Here is a 14,477-nt window from a genome sequence, read left to right as displayed (position 1 = left end):
ACAAAGTATATCCCTAAGCAGTTACAGCTAGGTTGTCCCAGCTTCGGATGGGAATATGCAGGAGGATAGTTGTTACGGGCTGGATTTCTGGAAGGATCTGCATTACCTCTGGCTTCACAAAGTGAACTGACCTTGAGATGAAAGAATTTGGAGAGGAATTGTGGAAACATGCTAGCCAACCTCCTTATCTTTTCTGCTGCCATGGCTGTATTGCCTTCCTTACAGCAGCAAACTGTTACTTCAAGACTTATTAACTGTGCAAGTGCCCACTCTTGTTATACGTGGTACATTACTCTGATGATTGGAAAATGACTCTAAACTGCAGGTATGGTCACATCTTTTGTATGTACAAGAGAAAGAGGGTAAATGCAGACAAAGTAAGAAATACTTATTTTAGGATTTTACAGTAATGAAAAGCTTTGCGTGCTGCTTCTAAACATATATCATCTCCTTTTTAATATCTGGAAGTAGTCAGCTAAGCATAGTTTTGATCTGTGCTACATTCTGTGTAGTCCAAGACCTGATGCTTTATCTTCTGCTATGACACCCATCACTTGGAACATGCTTTGTGCGTTGCTTTGCTGGTTGCTGAGGTTGAAGGTGGTACTAGGACTGTAGCTCGTGATTGGGTACTAGGAGAGGAGTCCAAGCTGATTGTGTGAAAGGCAGGAAGGCTTTGTATGAAGCAGCACGACAAATTAAGCCATCTGTGTTGTATTTGAAGGTCTTCAGTTCAGATCCTGTTTGGAGTAATTCTCATTATTTTAAATGGATCATTAACTACTTAACACTTAATAGGTACCCGTGAGCAACATTTGGACTAATGAAAGCAAGTAACGTATTTGATCCAGAACACTATTACACAGCAACGTGGGATTTCCTTTAACCTTTCCATACGGGCAGTGCTTCCTTTAAGCAAAGAAGGAATTTGACATTAGTGGTGCAGGGGAAACCATCTAGTAATCAAAATACCCCTGTTCCTATAAATGTAAACCAAAGCTTAACAATAGCAAATGATACCCATTTATCTTCCCAATGTACAGCATAAACATTGTATGCCATTAAGTACTGACTAACATTTTCTCAGGCATGTCTGCAGGTTTAAATAGCCAGGGGTCTTTAGTCATACTGACAGCTTCAGCGGCAAAGAAACTTGCTACTGCCAGGTGTGCAGGCTAATAGACCCGACTTCCCTTCCAGTGCTAGCCCCTATATTCTTCCCAGTTGCTGTAAATTAATTTACTTTTAAATTCTGTTTCTTCTAAACTGTTACAGCCAACAGCAGTTACTGTTGTAGTCTGTGTTCCTTCAATTACCACCAGCACACATTGATTTAAAGAAATGAGAGGTTTTGTGACTGAACATAGATTTTTTTTTTTGACCATACAGCAGAGCTCAAAGATGTCTCTTGCTAAATGTATTCAACAGCAATGATGAAAGCTGAGCTCTTAATGTCTATGTGTTTTGAGAGGCTGCAGGTTATGATTGTTGCTTGCTTTATAATCATATTCTGGTTTCACACTGGATACAAAGTAAGTACTTCCTTTCAGCAGGTAATGCCAACTAACACAGCTTGCTTTCCTCTGGAGAGGGAAGGGAGGGCAAAGCTGGTACCCGAAATAGGAGTAGGCAGAAGGGCAAACCTTTTCTGACATCAACACCAACCCATCTTTTTTTTTTTTTTTTTTTTTTTTTTACTTCTCTTTGTGCTTGCCAGCCAGAGTTCAGCTAATCCTGTCTGACACACCACTGGGAGTGAGACAGCATAGTACAAGACAGACCTGTGTGAGTTTAGACTGTAACTGGCTGGTTGTTACAGGGCCTGGCATGCTGTTTCTGGGAGATGCAGAGCTGAAAAACATGCTTGTCTATGCTGAGGCCATCCCAACTGTCTGTAAAGGTTTTTGCTATATTTAAGGAGGCATTGTTTGACCTAAACTGCTTGGGAAAGGTCTTGCGGTGTATAAGCCTGACCATGTCTTCAAATTTTTGGCCGGCTTACTTTATTCTCGAGTGTTTGAGGAATGATTGATTGTTCTGGAAGCAAACTGAAAAGATAGATTTGAAGTTGTGAGCTCTCCAGGTCTAAAGAGCATTATGAGAGTAGGCATGTTTTAAGAGTACACATTGGAGTGCTTTAGCAGCTAAGTACAGGCAGCTGCTCTTTGGACAACTTTTTGTTTTCATAGTTCACACAGCTCATACATAGGAGAGGCTGATTTATAGGCCGTCTCCACACGTTTCCATACATGTGGTCAGAAGGGGGAGAAAGAACCTGCCTAATGCAGTAAAGGTGCTAACTAAATTTGCTGAAGAAGAGTGTAATTTAAGCAAGTGTTTATTTCAGGAGAATATAATTCAGGAAAAATACAAATGTATCTTAAACAATGGCTGCAATCTATGAACTTTCAGAAATTAAATTGCTGCCCTCCCTCATCTTACAGGTGTGTTTTTGCATCCTCTTTGGGTAGTTTATGTACTACATAAATAATGAACAGATTAGTCTAATTCAAATGGTGACTACAGTGCTGTTTTGATTCAGTTAGTCACAAAAGCATAAAACTTTTCAGCACAAGCTTTTTGGCAAGCTAATCTTCAGTTTTTACTTCCAAAGTATTGTCATGATCTATTGCATTTTCTGGTACGTGACAGAGTCCAGTGACCAACTGGAATTTAATGGGGTCTATGCGAAGCTCCTCATCTGTCTTGTTCTACACAGTGACCTGTTCATTCCCTTGTAACTGAATGACCAAATAGCTCAAAAAACCAAGTATTATAGGAATAGCTTTATTATCTTTAAACAATCTCATTATATTACAATTTATCCACCAATATGCAAAATTAGAAGTATTAAACTATTTCCATAAAATATTCAGGAACGAAGCATGTGCGTGTATATATACAGATACATTATTTAAACAGTGTTATTTAAACAACAACTAAGTTACAAAATCACTGTATGACATGTTGGTAATGGATGGGCTTATTTCACATTCAGGAAAGGACAATGCAGATCTCGGGCTTCTGTATTTTAAGTACACGAGACGGCTTTTAGAAATACCTTTTAACAAAACAGAACTCACGAGAAAAACATTGCAGTTACTACATTCTTATTTACTGTGCATTTGGTCATAGCAAGTATGCATAGAAGTTATTAACTATAAAGCACATGGATCTGCTCCAAACGATGATCAGATTTTATTCCAGTTCTTGTCTCTGATTCTGGCCATGTTCAGGAATCCCCAAACAAAATTCATGTCCGTAAGTATGTAGTAAGTAATTGGAGCCTGTGGGTCCACACTTTTCGATCAGCTTGAAAAAAAATAATCTCACTTTGCTTAGCACAGACGTATTTGAAAAGTCATGTTTCTAAATATCCCTGGTTTTAGCTGTTCAAAAATGATAAGCATAAAATGAATTAGGGCTCAAGTGAGTACATACTGGGTAGCGGTGGCAGATCAGACATAAGCGAGACCCAACAGGGTTATACTTAGCACCTGCACGTCTAGGTTACACTGAGCTTATATATTTTTGGTAGATTTTAAGGAGACTAAGCTCTGTTTCTTAAGTTTTTGAACTGCATGTTACTGGCTTCCAGCTAACAACCAGACAATGCACAATGTCATATATACACTGAAAGTCCTTCTGAAAATTTGATGGTGGATAAAATAAAGTTTCTGTATACAGACAGTTTGAAAAATAAATTCATGTTGTAGTTCATGTTTTGTTCTCCAAACCACACAAAGGCACTAGTTTACATTAAGGACTAATGTCCTGCAAAACTTCAGTCAAATAAAGGAAGCTATTTTAAGGTTAAAGTGGTGCTAAAACCCAGCTGTCACTAGTAACTTAAACCAGCCACACTGGGGTTTTCAGATTTAGTGGGGGGAAATGTTTTGCCTCAGGACGTACACGCTGGGGGGAGTGCGTGTGTGTGGGGAGGCTCAGCCTTGAGCAAGTTTTTACAGCTGAGTTATAAACCTGGTTTATAACAGAAACTGGCAGACCCTAAAATATGATAGAGTAGGTATTGATACACATTTTGTGTGTGTGGCAAAAATGTCTGTATGCACGCAATTTTTCCTTATTTGCTGATTTTTGGTTATTGAAAAGCAAACGGTTTTTGATTGAGCTATAGTCCAAGGCTGTTCCTTTTCAATTTATTCGTTTGCTAGAACAGTGCCCTTCCAGCACTAGTATTTTGGCGAGGGAGCAGGAATGCTGTCAAGATTAGAAAAGCTATTGGGCTTAACTTTGTTATCATCTCCTGCCTCCTCCAGAATTATATGCATCTCTACTTGATGTAGGTTACTGCAGAGGAAGCATTACTTTCAAAACGGTAAGGTATTACTATACTCACCACAATTATTAATTAAACCCTTTCCTCAAGGCTTTATTTTTCACCATGGTGAATTTGCTAATGAATACTCGGGCAAACTTTGGATCAACTATATATTGATATGTTTTCGTTATAGTTGGAAGGTGTTCGGTAGCTACAGTTTGCAATGCTGGCACTGTCGCGGCGCTGGGAGCCAGGTGATAAGATGTCTTTGTGATGTACTCCACCAGGCGGTTGTATTGTTGTTCTGATAGTCTCTCTCTAGCTCCATCTGCCTGAAAGCAGAGAAGATAAAATGATTACTGAGTGACTGACAGTAACTGAACTTAGTAGTAAGGACAATAACTTCTGCATTACTTTCTGTAATTAAACATCTTCCTCCCTGGGACCTTTTCTACAATAGTTTAATGGATGTTTTAATCAACAGTGTTTTTCCATAGTTTAGTGCTTGGTGGATTTGGACACTTCCAAGAAGCTCTAACTCTGCCATAGGAAATTCAAGCAGTATCTTTTGAGAATTTCAGGGATGCACTCTATACACCTTGCTCAAGATGAGATCTTTACAATAGATCGACTCTTTGTAGACAGAAAAAACATCTGAACCCCTTTTAGAAAAATGCCAGTATCCTTATCAGATAGCAATCTTAATTAGCAAAACCTTTTTCTCACAAAGTACAATCAAAGACAGCTGACAGCTATATCTGGGCAGTTAAGTTTAACCCTTTAACTTACTTGATTTAAAATAAAGACTAGAAGCTACCTTTCAGGTGAATGTTCTATGTTGGGACATATCTGTCAGCTTCTGGTCACCAAAAAAGCCATTCTGGGTCAGAGGACCCACACAAATACGTTTTTTTAAACAAAAGGGTTTTACTAAAGATGGTTTGGCCATATCCTTTCTGGAAAAGAAATTAAGGTGTCTGTGCAAACTGCGTTTTCCACCACCATGAGTAGGCAGGCCTCCTCTGAAGAAATCCCTTTTTGTAGGCTGAAATATGTAGAGGTTTAAGGCTCTAGCAAGAGGGATGCAAGTAACCTACCTCTAGTGGAAAAAATACAGAAAACCAAATACTGTCAACTGAAAGGTGGCATCTACCATATGGTTCCAACCAGATAAAGTATTATTAGATGACGAGCAATGGGCAAACCTGGCTTTGGAAGAGCAATCTGCTGTGCTCTTTTTTTGAAGAAGAAGAAATTGAAGATGACTATGACTAGCTTGACAAGGGAAAGCACGCAAGCAGGCATCAAGCTAGTCACATGGCTTCAGAAAAGAAATATTGTTGTATTCAGAAATACCACCATGGATGCTACAGCAGTATCACTAGCAAAGTCATTCAGAATAGAAGATATTTCCAAAATATGACAATGAACAAAAATGCAGAAGCTATCCCAGGGCTAGGCTTTGATGCTTCCTTATTTACACTTGGAGAACTCCTGACCAGTTTCATTTTTGTAGGGTTTAAAATGTCTTTGTTTATTGGATGTCACACTCAGGATTCAAAGACTGCTATCTTCTGTCTTTCAGGGAGTTTTACACATGCCGCACTAGATGCGATGATATTTTCAAACAGTGCCACTGGATTCAATTTAACATCCAGGATCAGTATCTCGTCACATCTCTGGACTGCAAGGCTCATTTTAAACCAACCATTGCTTATTTGAAGAAAGAATTATTATGACTGATAGATAGCGACAGATGTCACATCCAAACCAGAACAGTCCCCTCTGTTTTTTTTTACTATGCCTTTGGAGATGGATTTGCTGCTCAGCAAGTAGAAACCCTCCCGTTTTCAATCATCACCACAAAAATGCTAAAGGAAGCAGAGGCTCATGAACAAGCCCAGAAGCTCAAGGTTGGAGCCTACGCCTAGAAACAGCAGAAATGATAAAATGGGCAGAGGAGAGTGTGTTTTCTATGAATGACCTTAAAGGGAGGGAAAAATCAGACTGCAGACACACAGCTAATGGTGGTGTCTGAACCAGGTCTTCAGTCTGGTGGTGCGGAAGAATTATCTCAGCCGTCAGTCCATTTTACCAGTTGAGAGGAGAGAAATATGTTAAAGTAGCACCTATGTAAACTAGATTTTAAGTAAGTTATGGGGTAAATCTTGCAAGTCAGTGGCTCCAGATTTTTTCTTGAAGTCTACTTCTAGGGCGGTAAAGCCCAGGGGAAGCTGTGTTACAGTTCTGCCTCCACACTGACCAAGAGACCCAAGTTATTAAAGAAGATGGAAATGGTGTTGGCGTCCCACTCACCTACTCTTGTGGATCCATTCTTCATTCAGCCCCAGGTGACATCCCACAGACACAGCACAATTACCCAGGAGGAAATATTAACTGCACTTGGATGGTCTTCCAAAGTAACTGGGACCCTACTTGCTTCCAGATGACTTCATCTGCAACCATCTGCTTCTCCAGCCAGTTTCAGTTTAGCTTATGTTGTCAGGACAGCAACAGAAACTTGGAATTGCTGTTATCCTACATTTTTTCCTAAATGGGACCTAACATTGTCACTAATGTGCCTTAGGCCACTGCTTTGAACAGCTGTAATGTTAATAGCCAGATCATTCAACGAATCCAAACTTAAGTCAAGGATTGCTTAGTGCACCTGCTAGAGGAATCCATCATGTCCTTTCGTGCTAGAAGGCCACACTTTTGGGCTAGGAACTCCAGAATTTCTCTAAAATTCCTCCCATTATGGCTTAAAAAGAATAAGCCTTCAGCATTCTAACTAACTGCACAGAGGCTATAGCATCTTTGTTGCACAGACCGGATGTGTACGTAGCACTGACGGTCTGCTCTGGGCACATGGACTGAGGGAGGAGGGCTGGTTCCCTACGGGTTTTTTTCACTGCTTTAAAAAAGCCAGAGACTGGTTTTCAGCTCCAGAGATGTAGTGTGTGTAACACTGTCATGAAAACCCTGTTGCAGATCACCACAAAGAAATTCTGGAATATCTGAAATTCTAGGGCCCTTCAATCTTTTGCTGTCTGTCTTCTTGATGTTATGAGCTATACCAAGAGCAGCTGGAAGCGCAGGCCTTTTGAGTTTGATGTTTGTCTGGAAGCAAGCAGTGTTGCAATTACTGTGGAAGATAATCCAGGTACAATCAATGCTTCCCTTTCAATAACAACGTTGTCAGTGCCAGAGTTTTCAAGAATCCTTCCAGGCTATTCCTAGCCAGACGGATTAAGTTATATATTGTGGAAGCGAACAAACCATCAGGCAAACCTATTGCTGAAGGAGTCAAAATACGGTCTATAACATCTCTGGTGATTACAGCTGTAGAATAACTCATGTTTTGTTTCCTAATAGTTCCAAGAAGCTGAGGAGAGGGAAGGGGAGAAACTGTTTTGGGCAGAGCTGAAACAAAACTTTTGGCAATTATTTTTGTGAGCAATGAGACAAAAAAGTGGATTTTTATAATGTTGAAATGAAATGTTTCAATTTGTTGTATTACTTCTCGGATCTTTGTCTAAATTAATCAGAAAACCAGACATACTTTACATTTGGTAACATCACTTCTATTTTGCTAAACTCCTTATAATATTTTGGTTGACCTGATGGGGCATTTTCCAGCTAAAAATTTTGGCCATCTTTACTAATGTCATCATGTACAGACATGTCTGCACTTCAGCTGAGGCCATCTTCACTGCAACAAGATGACCCGACATTAACATTTAGGAGTCGTGTCTATTTGGGGGTAGGTCTGCAGCTCTGAGGCTGCTCACCTGGGAGTCACAGCTTGCTGCTCCTGAGGTTGCTTTTTCTAATCACATTCAAGGAGTTTTTATAGAAGTTCTTGGGGGGGAGCTGAAGGGGAGGCCCTGGCTCCCACCACCACCAGCGCTGCACGCAACACCCCAAGCACCACAGAACTGACGTGCTCAGCTGCAGAAAGGAAATTGCTAAGTATAAAACTTCCCAATCCGCTAAGGCAAAAAGCTACAATAAACGTTACTTACAACAGAATATTACAGAACTCTAGGTAATTACTGAAACTTCATGAAGCTTTTGGAATCTTTTATTGTGTAGCTGCCTTAGCATAAAAAAATTAAACTTCCTTGTTTCATCTGCCTTACTTTCAACTGCTCCTCCTTATAGCCTATTTCTTAAGATTTTCACACAAGTTTCAGCATCAGCTTCTGCATTCTGAAGGAACACTTATGCCAGGTCTGTTCTGTACAGCATCGCTCAGCTTTTGCTGTCTTGCCATCACTGACTTTGCTCTACCTGGGGCACAGGCACTCCTCACTGCTCTTCTTGTGCCGTACATTTTCACGGCATTCTCAAAAGCCCATGTCAGCAAAAGAGATTGCGTACTGCGGCTGGGTGGCTCAAGGCTTACAGCTCCTGGCATTGCTGCGCCACTGGAGTAGGAGTCCCATATTTCTATCCAGAACTTCAGAAAAAAACATGTATTTGGTCCAGTACCTCCAAAGCAGGTCACGCTTACTGTGTGTACTAGCATGTGTATGTGGGAATGTTGGACTCTGCACATGCCATATAGGGTTGTGCTGTGCGTGTACAGGAGCCACTTGCCCACGAGTCCTACATATTCCTAGCTGCAGCAGCTGTGGGGACTAGAATGAGGTTCCCTGTCCCTCGCCTTCCCATCTCCCAGACAGGCAGTCCCTCTGCCTCATCACCGTCTTGCAGCAACCTTTGGACAAGCAACACTTCCCCCAGAGCAGCAGTCTGCTCCTCACCTCTTGGATAACCAGATACAAAGACAAGAGCCATCACACTACAGTCTATTAAAAAAAAAAAAAACTGAGCTGGTGCGAAAGTTAGGGTTAGGATGGGTTGAGTGCATCAAATGCCTTAGGGAGAATAAATTATCTTCCTCTTCCCTCCAGGACAGTAGCTCTGGACTGAGCAGGATAGTCTGGATTCAGTCTGATGTGTGCCTCCAGCAACCACACAGCATTCAGGAATAAAAAAGCTGAGCTTTGCCCGCTTGCATCAAAATTTAAGTAATGCCTCATGTAGCTTTGTGGTGAGAGAAGGCAACTTCAGTCAACAGCACTCTGTGAGACTGAGGTTAGTGGAAAGACAATAAATGTAACTAGAGAATTCAGCACTAAAAAAAGCTTTCACAAAAAAATCCAAGCGCTGTCATGACACAGATGAAGTCCTTGCTGTGCTGGAATCGATGGCAAACCTCTTCAGTGACTTCAGCAAAGTTAGGATTTTACTGAAGGTGCAGAAGCCTCCCCTACTTTTTGGCACAGCTTATACTCCATGGGGTTTTACGTCTGTTCTTTTCTTATATTCGAAACAGAGAAATTTCTGGTATAGCAGTCTCTGAACTACCTGACACACTTTTATAAAAACAACTGGGACATGCGTATTTGTTTCTCAAATGATTGCTCATATGATTCCACTTGAGAATTTAATACAATAAACATTGTTTCCCGAAAGTGTAAAAATATAACATTCTTCTACCATTAAAAGAAGATAATTCATCCAAAACCTCAGTATTCAAATGGCTTAGAGATCTTTCAATATGAAGATGAAGGATTTATGCTCTTACTGGCAAACACTCGGTGCATCCAATCTCAGCAAAGGAACTGATCCTTTTAAAGTTAGCATTTGCAGAAGAAGTAAGATCTATGGAAGTGAATACAGCTAGCAGCCAAGGAAGACTACTGCATTGGAAGTGGCAAGGTAAGAAACACGCTGAAACAGCATGCAGCAGCACCACCGAACTGTTCAAACAGAATTCACAGAAGAATAAAAGGAACTGTTCTCACTGTGACTTTGTAGGTACAGGCAGCAATGCTGACTTGCCAAACAATAAACACCTCACGCACATGTGGTCACGAGAACCTCTTCAGAAAAGAGGTGGTGCTTACCAAGAACCCAGACTTCCTCTACTTTTTCCCCTCATAAAATTGCTGTCACAGATATGAAATGTCATGATGAATAAGAGGACAGCAGGGAGGATACACATCCCTTTCATCCAAATGGCAACACAGTAAACTATGAGGTGCGTGAAAACAGCAGGTCCCCTGGTTTGGTGCTGTGGCCTCCTGACCCAAAGGTGAGTATGGCCATTGCCAAAAGCATCAATCATCATTGTAACTTTATCCTCGAATGAAAATCATACTCAAGTCTTTACCTCCAAATCAGAAGGCACTCTCTGTTGTTTTAGCTGCACCCTCAGCAGGTCTTTGTGCTGATCATCTTCCAGACAATCGATTTCAGTCACAGGGAATGCCTGCTGTTGCGTGTCTTCACTGATACTGACCACGAAGAGCACCTCTGAGGTGAGCAGTAAGCAGCCTTCATGTTGCTGGCCTGATCCACTCACAATCATGACGTCTAAGGCCATATGGACCTCCGGCCTTCCTAGAGACTGCAGCATTTTCCTGCATTATTGAGGAATAAAAAAAAAGAAAAAAGAAAAAAGATAATAATAAGAAAAAAGAAAGAAGTAGTCGGTGTTATGCATTGGATCCCCCCGGACTTCTTTTGATCATTAATGTTTTTACTTAAGCCTGTAGCTATCACCTACAAATATAAAATAAGCCAGGGAGCATATTCCAAATTTCCATTACTGAAAGATGTAAGACTTAAGATTTAGAGAATAAATGTGAAACTGTTATTTATCAAAACTCTTTAATCATTCACTGCAAAATTGGCCTAATAACTGTGCTAGGTCAGCCTATTTCCTATCCTAATAGAAAAATTACCCTGAGAAGTGGCTTACAAATTCAGTGCAGAAAATAAAGCTATCTTCACTAACAGCTGTTTCTGGAGATGTGCAGTATTTTTCTTGGGCTCGGTGCATTGATAAATAAGTAAGAACTCACTGAATGCCATTAAATAAAGATCAGCTCTGTAGTTCCAAAGCTGGAAGTAGATCAGCAGCCCATCATTTGCAGATTGGGTTTCTATGCACTACCTTTGTGTTTAATGTTCCTAAACAAACTGCCATAACTCAGCCCTTCCTAGGGAAGCAGCCGGTTAACTTGAGCACAGGCCAGAACCTATTAATAAACAATGTGGATGTAAAAATGAGCAAGTGTCTAAATAATTTTACCAGACATATTTGACGTGGCTATTTGGAGCCTGCTCAACATGTTGATCATTTGGATGAGAGCGCTGCTTGGGAAGCTGAGAAAGTCCAGCTCCATGCAAAATACCTGTGGTAAGAGAATTTAAGGTTTTTAGTAGTTGCTTTCTACAAAACAGTTACATGTTGTAGTGATGTCATCTGTTTAGAGCAGTTCATAAAATAGTGCAGATCTAAAATGATGTCACAACTTTGGAAGCTATAGTCAAGATAATTCATTAAATATTACAATGCAAGAGTTGCGCACTTAACCCCGGTGATCTTGCATTAGCAAGGAACAAAAAAACCCCACTGTGTGTTCTAAAAATCAGCCATACACTTGCAATCAAGAGAAACATAATGCTCCTGAGAGCCATTATTTCAGAGTAGGATCGGACACATCACTTAGGATTTATGTAGAAAAAATCAAGACTGTTGTTAACTTTCTTGCTTAATATTAAAATACTTCCATATACGTGTCACGATCGGTACAAATTAGAAGGCAAGTTTGCCTAGATACTGTATTTAAGTTTTCAGTTACTTAATCCAGCTGTTAAACACAGATCTGTGTACATTTATGAGATCTCCTGGAGCATCTGGTTTATTGTGAATTCTTCTTAGTGCCAGCACAGAATGGAGACTACAAGAAGCAGTTAAACAGGTTTCTAAATAGATTATCCAAAGCTGAAGATGATACAGTATGTATGCTTTCAGGTGGCTTGCAAAATTTTAAAGATGAGGTATGGTCACCAGGAAGAATGAGTGGATTGCAAAAAAATTCACAAATTAAGTAGTTTTAAAATTTTTTACAGAGCAGACAGGAAGTAGGTTAAGCAGCAAGCGCTAGTGTTATACGGTTTATTGCAAAGCTACTCTTTAAATAAACAAAGACATTTTCTTTTGTCTAATTAAGCATTCCATTGAAGCAAAAGGCATTTTTGCATAAGGGTGTCAATAACTTAGATTCCTTTTTACACAATGGATAATAATTTAAACAAAACATCAGCCCTGAAAAAAAAACCTTTAATTTTTAGCACACATGTTGATGGTAACACTTAAAAGCAGCATCCCAGTTGTAACAGTTGGCTTACCGAGGTTCTCAGCATTATGTGAGTGAAAATGTTATTTACAGATGGAGAAAGAGAGAACATGTGTTTATTTCTGTGTGGTCCCCCACCCCTCGGTCCCCCCCCAAGAGGCATGGTCCCACTTCCAATCCAGTTGTGGGTAAGAGTTACTTGAACTCGTGTGTTTTCCTCTCACGCACTGTCAGCTATTATTGATACAGTTTTTATGTTTTTTCCTGGCTAACCCTTTTTGTCACATGCTCATGGAAAACATGATGTCTTGTATACCATATCTGCAATGAAAAGTGTCCCTCTACTGTTACAAGATTCTTGATAAAGACTGCAGTGAAATTAAATCTAGAAAGAATAATGCCATGGGCAGCAAAAACAACACACAGCCAGCCGACAACAGATAAAAGTTTCTGATTTTACCGGTACGGTTTTTACACCTATGGGATGCATAATTTGGGAGAACAGTTATTATTTACACTCATACAAACAAGACGAAGTTAAGTTGAAAGCACTGTAATAATTAAATATTTCATTATTTCTTTAAGTAGACTGCTTCAAGGAATGAGTTCTGAATGTAATGGGAAGCATGGAAACAATACCCTAAACTTAAGTCCTAGGAGAACTACTCGTATTCTAATCAACAAATCACAAACATAAATATTGCTAGCTATCTAAGGCTTAGATCTTCAAGGTTTGTCCAGTGTAATTAGTGAAGCAAAATTATTGACACATTTGTCCTTGTAGCAACAGGGCTCCCTGCTTTTCTTCCCTGACTGCACTCCCCCCTTTAAATATCCAGACCACCAGCTTTGATTTACTGAGACTGGAAACAAAGAAATTAGTGTATTCTGATATTTTATCTTTTACAGTTTCTGGTCGTCCAGAAGTATTCGCATCAATCTGAAAGGATTCACCACCACTGCCACTAAGTGCTCAGTCTAGCTGGAAAACCCACCTCTGCTTGTTAAAAGGTTACCCGTGTATCCAAAACTGGGACTGCCTTCTCACAATTCTTCAGTTCAAAGGGGACGGTCCCACTCCACAACTCGCTTCTTTCTCCCAGGAACATACCTCTCTCTCTTTGTGTAGAGATCGCACAGCTCTTTCCTTGCCGTAACAAAGCAATCTCAAAATAATGCTCTAATTGGATATAGTGTTGCTCTAGTACTTTTATATCAAAAACTCTTTTGTAAGCACATATGTTTCTGTAACTATTTCTACTGTATTCCAAGAATTACTTCATGCTTTCTGCATTCTGTGTTTCTGTGGCTGTACAACGCTGATCGGTAACACAAGAGAGAAGCACAACACGATGTTTTTTAAGAAAACGAGCACAACATTTATAGCTATTCAGCACTGGAATTTCTAAATCTTTCCCTGAGTCACACAGCTACCGAGCCTGACAAGTAAGGCACAGCAGGTTGTATCAGAAGAGCACTTTAAAATTTAAATGGGAATGTTGGAAATAGAGAAACTCACCATAACCTGTCTGGGAAACGAGCTCAGCTGCCCCTCCGATGGGCTTTGTGAAGACGCCCATGATTCCTTTCCCCACACCCGAGATGACCCCTCTGGCTTTATGCCCGGCTGACGCTTGGGCCTCAGACACTCGCTGAAAATTCTGCATCGGCTGATCCACAATCCCAGCGATTGCACCTGAAAAAACAAGAGTCCCCAGTAATTAGTGAAGATTAATATCCCAGAATAAGAGGAAATCTTACAACTGGACCTGAATGTTGCTTAGATTACGCCGTTAATTTCAGAGAGTTCAGTGAGTTAGAAGAGGCTTAGCTAAAAAGTAAAATTACTGAACAGAAAATCGGTTCTGTTTTACCTCAAACCAGGACAAGACTGTACCCCACCCTTCTTATACGGGTATTTAGCGTGCGACCGATTAGCTAAACAATACCTTAGCTTCAGTTTAAGTTAAATCTCAACTTCCTTTTTTCAAATGTATATTACTTTTTTAAACGTTCAGATCACTTAACTTGACAGT

The 14,477-nt window shown here is 40.2% G+C and overlaps 1 protein-coding gene across 1 annotated transcript in view; it reads right to left on the bottom strand.

Moving 5' to 3' along the window:
* Positions 1-2,346: 2,346 nt before the first annotated feature.
* Positions 2,347-14,477, bottom strand: part of VPS13B (vacuolar protein sorting 13 homolog B) — a 499,565-nt gene continuing 487,434 nt past the window's right edge. The window contains exons 59-62 of the mRNA XM_082499631.1: positions 13,961-14,137; positions 11,391-11,493; positions 10,467-10,716; positions 2,347-4,614 (exon numbers count right to left, since the gene is read on the bottom strand). Coding sequence (XP_082355757.1) covers positions 4,369-4,614; positions 10,467-10,716; positions 11,391-11,493; positions 13,961-14,137 — 776 coding nt within the window. The 3' untranslated portion in view covers positions 2,347-4,368. The remainder of the gene's footprint in view (positions 4,615-10,466; positions 10,717-11,390; positions 11,494-13,960; positions 14,138-14,477) is intronic.

Source organism: Vanellus vanellus, assembly GCF_965231255.1.
Source record: "Vanellus vanellus genome assembly, chromosome: 2".
Lineage (NCBI taxonomy): Eukaryota > Metazoa > Chordata > Aves > Charadriiformes > Charadriidae > Vanellus > Vanellus vanellus.
Note: the sequence above shows the minus strand (reverse complement) of the source record. Positions and strands in the feature narration are given on the sequence as shown.